This window comes from Nothobranchius furzeri, chromosome 6 (genome assembly GCF_043380555.1).
Source record: "Nothobranchius furzeri strain GRZ-AD chromosome 6, NfurGRZ-RIMD1, whole genome shotgun sequence".
In the NCBI taxonomy this organism is placed as follows: Eukaryota; Metazoa; Chordata; class Actinopteri; order Cyprinodontiformes; family Nothobranchiidae; genus Nothobranchius; species Nothobranchius furzeri.
Window position 1 is genome coordinate 59,062,247 of NC_091746.1, and position 12,192 is coordinate 59,074,438.

General features: G+C 40.7%; 1 protein-coding gene across 2 annotated transcripts in view; it reads left to right on the top strand.

Annotated features, from left to right (window-relative positions):
* arhgap24 (Rho GTPase activating protein 24) overlaps positions 1-12,192 on the top strand; it is an 86,252-nt gene that overhangs the window by 34,013 nt on the left and 40,047 nt on the right. Inside the window, exon 1 of one of the 2 annotated variants that reach the window (XM_015942917.3) lies at positions 7,506-9,185. The exons of the other annotated variant lie outside the window; for it this stretch is intronic. Within the exon in view, the coding sequence (XP_015798403.3) occupies positions 9,164-9,185 (22 nt within the window). The 5' untranslated portion in view covers positions 7,506-9,163. Of the gene's footprint in view, positions 1-7,505; positions 9,186-12,192 lie in introns of those variants that run through there. 2 annotated transcript variants of the gene reach the window in all.

Below are 12,192 nucleotides of genomic sequence, written 5' to 3' on the forward strand. Positions count from 1 at the left end.
TTGTTTTGTGATTCAAGGTCTGATTATGCAAATGCTTGGTTTTGCTCTGAAACCGTTTGATTTTGAGGTGTTTTAGATACCAGTGGAGTTTGAGGTGTGAAAATATCTTTCGCTAATAATTAATTTGAGTAACAACTTCTGGGATGACGTCCTTTTTTATGGGTTTGTTTGTCTTTCTTCTGCAAGAAATCTTTTTAGTGTCTGTTTTCTTCTCCTGGATACAAAAAGCTTTCAGGACATTCAACTATTTCAAAGGCCAAGTCTGTCAACAGGACATCAGACTCAGCCCACAGTGCAGGAAACGTCAGCTTCTGGAGTGTTTCCTGGTCTGAGAGAGTTGATGATGCAGGCATGTCCTTTTTTGAGTCATGCTTCTTCCTCTGTCTGTGCAAGGAGGAACTTTTCTCTTCCTCTGGTTAAGAGACTGTTGACTTTCAGACGTTTTAGTGGTTTCTGAGGCCACCACGTTGTTAATGAGCAGATTCACTGAGAAATCATTTTTTAAATTATCCATCACTTTGAGTTTAGCGTGCAGGCTGAGTGAGAAAAATAGAGTTATGCCCCAATTTCCTGCATTAGCTTCTGATAGAAAATAGATGGAAAAACTCTTGTTTCAGAAAGCCTGACAGATCTATGTCACACTGTCAGTTAACATTCATGGACTCACCCATCTTGGCTCGCGATGGGGAAGGCTGTAGTTGGTTTAGCGTCCAGGAAACAGCAGAGAACGTCTCGTCTAGTAGCTAACTGTTAGCATTAGCAATCCCACCACATGGCAGGCCTCCTTCAGGCTTGTATTATTTGTAGAGATAAAACATCAACGTTGCAGAGCAAACAGGCAGTGGTAGAGTTGTGTTGATATTATCCAATCAGGGATGAGATTTCCATAGATCAGGAAATAATAATCCAAATTCTGCTTTTTTCTGCCATTTTCTCCTCCAGCTGACTTCTACGTCTTCAAACAGACGCACAGAAGCTTTTTATCCCCAGGTAACGACTTACGAGGCATTCATTCCTACTAGAGACCACTGCAAATGTATTAAAAATGTGAGTAAAGTTGACCTTCATGATGTTTTCTTGATTCAAGAAACTTAACTTAGCTCTAAAACTGTCTGATCTTGGGGTGTTTAAGAGCTGATGATGTTTGAAGAGCGAGAACATTTTAGAATAAAAAGGAGATGGAATGTCACTTGACATTAACCAGGAGACCTTTGAATCAAAGAGAAACAGAAAGTTTCTTTAGTGGGAAGTTATAGCAGGATAGTCCATTACCTGCATCACTTAACACATTTAATAGTAAGATAATAAATTATATCCACAATCCTAAAAGCAAAGGCTCATGGGAGTTTTATATTGTGGTTTATGTCCTCCAGAACGAGCTACAACTATCAACGTTTTCATATGTACCCCCCCCTTTATCTACTGAAATCACTGCTGCTGTTCCCTCTAGTCACCACTAGGGGGTGCTTCAGTCTCAGCACCACTCCACATGTCTAATGAGTTTCACTGGGATTCCTGAACATTTATGTCAGTTTCCTAATATAAAACATCAATGACTGAATGACAGGCTGATGCTATGGAATAAGACTGAAGGCTGAAGACAGATTTTCTATTTCTAACAAAAAATGGGCTGCTGTTTATAAAGAACAAGGTGATTTATAGGTGAGCTGAGCTGGCATGCAGACCTGAAACACCTGATTTTAATGAATAAATGATGGATAGAAGTATTTAAACTAGACACACCAGCAGGCGGTACTTTAAATTCACATGGCAATCACTCAGCTTGTTCTCTGAGGGAGACATATGATAAGCTGGGAATGTTCCCCTATAGATATTGTAGCTTTAAAAAGCTCCACAGGAGGAACAGATAAACTGTGATATTAATATTAAACTGTAAAGATATATGGAGATGATTTGTCATCACTTTTATTCTGGTTAGCATTAGATGAGCTGGGCAATTAGCTGCCCGCCTGGCTTCAGCGAACATAAAAACCCAGACTGCTGGTGCGGCTTGTGTTTTATTATACAGTCAGGTCCATAAATATAGGGACATCGACACAATGCTAACATTTTTGGCTCTATACACCACCACAATGGATATCAAATAAAACGAACAAGATGTGCTTCAACTGCAGACTGTCAGCTTTTATTTGAGGGTATTTTCATCCAAATCAGGTGAACATTGTAGGAATTGCAACAGTTTGCATATGTGCCTCCCACTTCTTAAGGGACCAAAAGTAATGGGACAATTGGCTTCTCAGCTGTTCCATGACCAGGTGTGTGTTATTCCCTCGTTATCCCAATTACAATGAGCAGATAAAGGTCCAGAGTTCATTTCGAGTGTGCTATTTGCATTTGGAATCTGTTGCTGTCAACTGTCAAGATAAGAGCCAAAGAGCTGTCACTATCAGTGAAGCAAGCCATCATTAGGCTGAAAAAACAAAATAAACCTATCAGAGAGATAGCAAAAACATTAGGTGTGGCCAAAACAACAGTTTGGAGCGTTCTCAAAAAGAAGGAATGCACTGGTGAGCTCAGCAACACCAAAAGACCCAGAAGACCACGGAAAACAACTGTGGTGGATGACCAAAGAATCCTTTCCCTGGTGAAGAAAACACCCTTCACAACAGTTGGTCAGATCAAGAACACTCTCCAGGATGTAGGTGTGTCTGTGTCAAAGTCAACAATCAAGAGAAGACTCCATCAGTGTGAATACAGAGGGTTCACCACAAGATGTAAACCATTGGTGAGCCCCAAAAACAGGAAGGCCAGATTAGAGTTTGCCAAACAACATCTAAAAAAGCCTTCACAGTTCTGGAACAACATCCTATGGACAGATGAGACCAAGATCAACTTGTACCAGAGTGATGGGAAGAGAAGAGTATGGAGATGGAAAGAAACTGCTCATGATCCTAAGCATATCAGTGAAGCATGGTGCTGGAAGTGTCATGGCGTGGGCATGTATGGCTGCCAGTGGAACTGGTTCTCTTGTATTTATTGACGATGTGACTGCTGACAAAAGCAGCACGATGAATCCTGAAGTGTTTGGGGCAATTTGATCTGCTCATATTCAGCCAAATGCCTCAGAACTCATTGGACAGCGCTTCACTGTGCAGATGGACGATGACCCAAAAGCAACCAAAGAGTTTTTGAAGGGAAAGAAGTGGACTGTTTTGAAGAGGCCAAGTCAATCACCTGACCTGAATCTGATTGAGCATGCATTTCACTTGCTGAAGACAAAACTGAAGGGAAAATGCCCCAGGAACAAGCAGGAACTGAAGACTGTTGCAGTAGAGGCCTGGCAGAGCATCACCAGGGATGAAACCCAACGTCTGGTGATGTCTATGTGTTCCAGACTTCAGGCTGTAATTGACTGCAAAGGATTTGCAACCAAGTATTGAAATGTATAAGTTTGATTTATGGTTCTTCTGTCCCATTACTTTTGGTCCCTTAACAAGTAGGAGGCACATATGCAAACTGTTGTAATTCCTACACCGTTCACCTGATTTGGATGTAAATACCCTCAAATAAAAGCTGACAGTCTGCAGTTAAAGCACATCTTGTTCATTTCATTTGATATCCATTGTGGTGGTGTACAGAGCCAGAAATGTTAGCATTGTGTCGATGTCCCTATATTTATGGACCTGACAGTATTTTGCAATCATCTCATGTTTATACCCCCCACCCCCACCCCACCCCCACAGCTGTAGCTTATGCCCACAGTAAAAAGGGTGTTTAAGGGGTGTTTAATGGGGTCTAAATCAGGACACCACCCAAGATATGATTGGCACACACACATTTTCAACATTTTTATTTGTCAGTTTCTTCTGGTTGATTCCTAATTTAAAGGAAAATATATTTACATGCTATTTTATTTGAATTGATTAAAAATATTTAAAACACAATATTAATTCCTAGCAAATATTCAACAAAGAAAGCTGCAATAAATTGAAAGTTGTTTTGTCGTTCTGAACTTCGTCTATGTTTTCCTCAGTGTTATTATGTGACTTTTATAAGCATTCAGCAGCATGCATAAAAAATCTGTGACCTGCAGTTTGCCACCCTGCAGCAGATGGCTTCTTGGGGGTGGAGCTGGCACTCTGCAGCTGTTGGCATTTCTCACATTTAAAGTCCTCATATCTATTGTGGATTGTTTCATATCAGAGGGATCCTAACAGAGCTCAAACATCTGAGTGCTGCGGAAAATCCCAGAAAATCAGCTAGAGATGTAATTTACCTGAGAGAACAAATCAGATTCTCACTGTCAGAAACACACAGACGTTGTTCTCTTTGTGTGACACAAATCACATCGATCTAATCTTCTGTTTGACAGAGCAGCAGTGTTCACTGATGAGGCAGAAACCTCACAGAGATGAAACATTTCATTAAAATACAAAATCATTTTGTTTATTTTTTAGAAATGTCACTGATAGCCTTAACTTTTATTTGTATTAGAAATACCATGCATATCATTGTTTCTGCATGTCTCAAAGATAAGACCGTTTTGTGGTGTCTGAAATGTTCTTATTTATTTGGTTTTTTTTTTTTTTTTTGGTTTTTAACTGCTGATATTTTTGTATTTAGAGTGTGGTGTTTTCTGGGAGTTGTGGTTTTTGTACAGTTATATGATGTTATTGTGGAGCCTTTTCAGTCTGACTGGAGTGTTAAAACCACAGAGCTACTTTTTGACAATGTAGTGTAAAAACATAAAATTATGCTGTTGATTTTCAAACTGAAAGTATTTTCAGCAGACGGCTCGCATTTAAAGCATGTTAATCCCCTCTTCATGCGGCTTTAGGGATTAGGGAAAGGTCAATGAGCAGGTCTTCCAAAGTGTCCCACAGGAGGTGCTGTTGGAGTGGATGCTGTCAGAGCTGGGAGCTGTTGGTGATTGTTTCAGTTCATATAATGATCGGGTAGGATGTTCCTGATAAGGAAGACCTGTGTGTGTGTGTGTGTGTGTGTGTGTGTGGGGGGGGGGGGGGGTATTTAAGGACCTGTCAATAGGACAGAATGTCTGGGAGGGTCTCTCGCCATGCTTTAACACTAACAATAGTTTGTTCACATTTTCAAGAACGCAATATTTTTCAGAAGTTGGAGAATGGGGATGAGTTTCTTTTACTTATTTAACTTCAATGCTTTTGTAACTTTTTGCTGAACTACTTTACCTAAAATCTGATCATGATCTGCAGGGGGGCCCATTCCTGGTCCTGGAGGGCCAGTATCAAACATGTTTTAGAGGTTTCTTTGCTCCAACACTCGATTCAGTGACTGAGGCCCTGTCCACACGTAGCCGGGGATCTGCCAAAACGTAGATATTTTTCTACGTTTTGGCCCATCATCCACACAAAAACGGAGTTTTTTCACACGAAAACGGATCTTTTTAAAAACTCCGGCCAAAGTGAAGATCTGCGTTTTCTCCGTTTTGTGTGTCTGCGTGTGGACGGACAAAACCGGAGTTTTAAGGTCCGCAACGTCACTTTCCGCGACAAAAAAATGCTGACATCACATGTGCGACCTGTGTTTACACTAGCCGACAGCATGGATGCCCTCAGAGCTGCGCTCGCTTTATCAATTGTCCAAGCGCTTTCTGCTTGTTTGTTTTTGCAAGCGGAATTACTGCTCCTTGCGGAAGACCACAGACGAAGGACGAGGTTAAGAACGGGGGAAGTACTGCCGCCTACAGGTCTGGCATGTCCTTAACAACGTATTTATCAGGGTACGTGTGGACAGAGTTTTGTTTTAAAACGAGGTGGTGTGGATGCAAGTTTTTAAAAAAACCCGGCTACGTGTGGACTAGGCCTGAATCACCTGTGCAGCAGCTCATCAGGCTCTGCAGAAGCCTGTTAATCACCTGCTGATTGAAATCAGGTGTGTGGAAGTAGGATTTAAACTAAAACATGCTGAATACTGTCCCTCTAGGACAGGATTGGGCACCCCTTACCTCAGGCCTTTGCGAGGAATCATTGCTAAAACTCCACTTAAGCTCAGCTAAAAAGAGTACTCACACAAACTAATTTCCGATTTATAAAACGTTGCCTATGAACAGCTGCACACATGTCCTGCTTCGTGAATCCAATGTGTCCAAGTAATGTGCTCAGGTGTTTTTGATTGCATCCACCTCCTACACGCCCACTTTCATGGTCAGTCCAAAGGACTTTATGCATATTCTGCATAGAAATGAGCCAGGCGATTGGTGGCATTTCAATAAATTGCTGCTCAGAAAATGTTTTGTCTCACTCCCATTTCTTCTTGTTATGTGTTTAAGCTGTTCTTGATCCAACCATGCAAAATATGATTTTTGCCCATTAAAAAAGAATTACATTTATAAAATCCTAATAGGTCCACCTGAATAAGCAAACTAGAACATATCAGGACCCGCTGCAGTTTGCTTATCGCCTTGGAGTTGGAGTTGAAGATGCCATCATCCAGCTGCTTCAACCAATCCACTGTCATCTGGACAAAGCAGGCAGCACTGTGAGGGTCATGTTCTTTGATTTCTCCAGTGCATTTAACACAATCCAGCCTGATGTACTTTGCCAGAAACTCCAGAAGACACCGGTGGGGGCCTCAACTATCGCCTGGATTAAAGACTACCTGACAAACAGACCACAGTTTGTGAGGCTGATGAACTGCACATCAAACCAGGCGATCCGTAACATTGGAGCACCACAGGGGACTGTACTCTCACCATTCCTTTTCACCCTGTAAACCTCAGACTTCCAGTACAAATCAGAGACCTGTCATCTACAGAAATACTCAGATGACTCTGCAGTTGTCGGGTGTATCAGAGATGGACAGGAAACTGAGTACAGAGAGCTGGTGGAGCGCTTTGTGGCATGGTGTGGAAACAATCATCTGACCTTGAACGTGAACAAAACAAAGGAGATGATTTTAGACTTCAGAAGAAACAGGGTGGAGTCAAACACTGTTTCCATCATGGGAGAAGAAGTGGAGGTGGTTGAGGAATACAAATACCTTGGAGTTCACCTGGACAACAGACTGGACTGGAGAAAGAACAGCGAAGCCGTTTACAAGAAGGGACACAGCAGACTGCACTTCTTGAGGACGCTTAGGTCCTTCAATGTCTGTAGCAAGATGCTGCAGATCTTCTACAAGTCTGTTGTTGAGAGTGTAATCTCTTCAGCCATCGTCTGTTGGGGTAGCTGCATCAGAAGCAGGGACCTGAAAAGGCTCAACAGCCTAATAAAAAAGGCTGGTTCTGTTCTGGGGACGACTGTGGAACCACTGGAGGAGATAATGCAAAGAAGGATTCTCCAGAGAATCAAGAAAATGATGGACAACCTTGAGCATTCTCTTCACAAGACTGTCTGACAACGGAAGAGTGTCTTCACAGTCAGAGGCTTCTTCAGTTTCGCTGCAACACTGACCGCTCCTGGAGATCCTTCCTGCCAACAGCCGTTGTAATATACAACAACTCTTTGATGACTTGATTATTATCATTATCCTGAGCTACTACAGCAATCAATTTCCCTCTGGGATTAATAAAGTATTTTTGAATTGAATTGAATTGAATTGAATAACATACCCACTAGTATAATCAAAACGTTCTATGTCTGTATAAACTTTGTCATAAATCACTTCTAATGTGTTTATGTGGGTAGGAGCTGGGGTTGGGGGTCCTGGCTCGTCATGGACTCAGGGAATGGGGTCCTCAAGGATAAAAGGGTGGGGACCACTGAGGATGCAAATTCATCTTTAGAGCTGCAGTAAAAACACAAGAAGACAGAACACATGAAGAGAGGGAACATTGCTGCCTGCATCTTTCTCCACTTCCAGACAAAAACAAACTGTGTAACGAGAAATTGACAAATGAGGAGCTTGTGGTGGAAAATGAAAATACAAACGTCAAAAGAAATGAGTGGAATGACCAGAACATTACATCCAAGTTAAACAGTCTTCCATCATGAGCCACTGTGTGTCTGAAATGCTTCACTGTTGTTTTAAAAAGGAAAGTGGCAAAAGACAGACTCTCCATTCTGTCCAAACAATGAGCCGAAAACCTTCAGCGTCCCGTGGATGTTTGAAATATCCACCTCTGTCTCATAGCAACAGGATCCCAGACATCCTCCCTCCACCTGTTTTGTGTCTGAATTGTCTGCAGCAGCAACACGCCGAGCAGGAAGTTCAGACATTCTCACAACAACCTTATTAAGGAGATCGGTGTCTGACATGTCGCAGTCCAGCCTCTGCTATCAGCCTCCCACTCTGACCTCTGTGCATGACCTCTGGCCCTATTGTGGACCATGTTGGTCAAGGCAAGTACATTTGGGCCTCTGAAGAGTTCCTGCTTGCTTTTCTGACGGACATCATTGATTTCAATGTCTGGATATTTTGGTAAATATTTAAAGGCTTCACACTTTTTTCCTTGAAATAATTCCAAAACTTTTTCAGCATCTGATCGCTTCTTGATCCAGGTTTACTGATGCAGCTCCTTGTGATGTGGCTGCAGAAGTGAGGCTTTAGAAAAGATAAGAAGGTAGAGACCTTTCCCCCACAGAGAGAGATAGAAACGCCAGGGTCTCAGGGTTTCTTGGCCAACAGTAGCGATCGCCTCTCCGACCCTGCACGGCAGTATTTATAGAGCACTGCAGATGAGTCATTTGGCCGAGTGCCCGCTCTTCGTTCAACAGATTTACAGGTCTCCCACTTTGGGGAGGGCTTGCTGATTTATGTTACCCCCACCTCCCTCCACCACCAGCTCCCACTCGTCTCACTTCCTCCAGAAAAGAGCAGACGCACCATCTTGCCTTCAACTTGAGTCCTATACGGCTTTTCAGAAAAATACTCTTTCTGCTTTTTCCACCTCCTTTGACAGATATTTTAGAATTTCTTGAGAGGCAGACACGCCCACCTTGTCCTGACCTCGATACGTCACTGTGACCTGCCTTGGGCTTGACAAAATGAAGTTGTGGGCAAAAGAAGAAGAAAACTTTATATGAGGTGGGGGAGAACGTGGCAGGGGACGGGAAGAGCATGAGGTGCAGAGGAGTGTGTCTTAGCAAAAACAGGAGATGAAGCTGTAGTGGCTGTGGCACAGAGCAAGAACAGATGAAGAAGTGGCAACGGGGGGCCGGTGGTCAGCAGCAAGAGTGCGACTTTTGCTCCCCTAATCCTGAACTGACAAGGGGGCAGGCTCCCCATGGATCTTAACTCCAACCCAGGTCAGTCTTTTTGCATTGCCACTTCATGCATTTGTAGCTGATTTGAGCTGCTGCATGTATTTCAGCTTCATATATACGTATGATTCCTCATTTGTAAAACACATCTAATTGCAAGAGTTTGTATCTCTACCTCCTGATCAAATAGTGACCGATTCCTCAGCGCGCATGCTCCTAACGATTCAAAAGGTCTCTGAACGGTTAATGTTGCTCAAATGCAGTTAAGCTCGTGGGTTCTAAATGTACTGGCTTAAAGAAAAATCATGCTCTCTACAAGAGCATTCTCACGGTGGGATCGAATTTCACTTTGCTTGGCTGCTAGAGGCAGATAACAGAACAGGCTGCTTAATTCATAGCTTCCAGCCTGCCGGTAAATCCATCTGAGTTGAGATGTTCTCATGCAAAGGAGAAGAAAAAAACATCTGAAGCAACAGATGGGAAGGGAAACAGGCAAGAATAATTGTGTGTTTGACAGAATCTTGGAGCAGAAATGAGATCTCAGTGAAAGTGGGGGAAAAGGGAGAGGCATGCTGCAGACAAAGCCTGGGGAAAGCAGACTCATAGATTTTATCTGACTGTACAAAATCTGATTTTTTTAATTAATAAATAAATAAATGTATTTATTTATTTATTTATTTATTTATTTATTCACTTCAGACCATTCAAACAAATTAAAATCAAATACAAAATAAAAAAAATATCTTATTTAGAGGATTTAGAGATTCCTCTTTGGTCCTTAAAGGGGAATAGGGAGAAGCTCAAGGCTTTTCATCGCCCTATCCCTCAACATCTGTCCATTTCCAAAATCCAAATAAACATCTCTACACATACATCATAAACCAAATCAATAGGCAAAACTTCCATTTTCACATTAGCAAGAAATCATATAAACACTTATACTTTTACATCTTTTAAAAAATCAAAAATCTAAATCAAAAATCTAAATGAGACCTTATTGACTTTGCTCTAATTTCCCTCTGGGATCAATAAAGTATCTTTGAATTTGAATTTGAATTTACCAAGTCCTTAAAGTCCATCATGATTCATTAGCAAATGAGTCATTTTCCAAAAGTTTTCTTCTATATAATTTTTTGAATTGTACAACAGTTTTACATTTTTTTATGTTTTCCTCTATGCTATTCCACCAAACCACTCCTCGGACGGAAATGGTCGTACTTTTTTGTGTGGTACGAACACATTATTGTTTCATGTTATTTTGGCCTCTGAGCATATAATCTCCTTCTCTCTCCCTAAAATGTTTTTGTACGTTCAGTGGAAGAAGGTGATTTTTTGCTTTATACATAATTTGCACTGAGTTATATTTAACAATATCGCTGACCTTAAGCAGATTAGATTTAAAAAAATAGATTACTGGTATGCTTATAGAATCCTACATTATGTATTATTCTTATTGCTTGTTTTATGAAGATTAAATAACGGCTGTAAGGTGGTTTTATAAGTATTTCCCCGCACCTCTATACAATAATTGAGGTATGGCAGAATAAGTGAACAGTACAATGTATGCAACATGTTGCTTTTTAGGAGATATTTAACTTTAGATAGTATTCCTATACTTCTTCTTAATTTTGCAGTAAACTGTTTGATTTGTGGTTTCCAACATAGTTTGTGGTCAATTACGACACCTAAAAATTTACATTCCCAAACTCTATCAACCATTGTATTATTAATTATAATTTTTGCATTTGTATCGATGCTTGGATTTCCAAATATTATATATTTAGTTTTTTCTAAATGTATTGATAGTTTATTTTTGTCAAACCATTGCTTTAGTTGTATCTGTTCCTCCCTGACAACATCTATTAATGAACCAAAGATCTAAATCTTCGAATCAGGGAAATGTGAGCGTTGTGTGTTATTTTTACTGTGTGTTGGTGTTTTAGTGTAAGCTTGATACCTCATGAAAATCACCTGACTGTTTAACTTTTGGAGCTCTCCCAATCGTTTAAACTTGGTTATAACACCATCAACATGGGTTGATCTTAAGTTAAAAGTTTAGTATGAAAGGTGGTGGCTGGTATTACCCACCCACAGTAGCTAAAGAGAGTGGGTTGTCCAGTAATTGGAAGGTTGCAGGTTCAACCCCAGCTCCCACCAGAAAGTCACCTAACCCTCCTTGCCTGTTGATGGTGGTCGACGGGACCGGTGGCGCCTGGGCTCGACAGCCTCGCACAGCTACATCGTAGCTCGTGAATGTGTGTGTGAATGGGTGAATGACTGATTGTATTTGTAAAGTGCCTTGGGGGGTTGTAGAACCTTAAAAGGCATGTTACAAACGCAGGTCATTTACCATCCCTTCATCCAGACTTAAACTGACCAAGGGCGCCAAGACAGCTAAAACACTGAACACTGAAGATCTTTAGAAGGAGAAAAGTGCATCGCAAATCTAATGGAAATGGTAAAAGTATTTCCCTAAAAAATAAGACAATCTGGGCTTTTACTTATATATTTTCTTGCATATTGGTGAAGACACCAGTCAGTCACTGGAATTATTGCAAACTAACTCATTTCAGGTCAGATTTAATCCTTAAAACTTTCTTTTATTCTTGCATAATATGAAATATGTTTTTTATCTGTCACACAAAATGACAGTTAATTATTATTTCACAGTGCATTCCTAAAATTCTTTTTAATTTTCATTATTTATTTACCATTCCTTTTTCATACAGCCCAAATGGATCAAGCACTGGGACATGATAACCGGCTCTCAGACCACTGCAGTTGTTTTTATACATCTTAGTTTTAAAATGTTAGTTTCAAACATGTTTCGATCTTTCTAACTAAATAAAATAAGTTTCTTCCTTTGCAGTTCTTCAAACTGCTGCGTTGAACAGAAAATATGAAGGTGGATGTTGTGACTGTGACTGGGAGAGAGGAGCAGTCCATTATGCTGAGCCTGGCTACATCAAACACATTTTGTTTTATTTTATTTTATTTTAGTAACTAAAAGAAACACAATTTCAAATCAAATTCAAATTTTATTTGTCACATA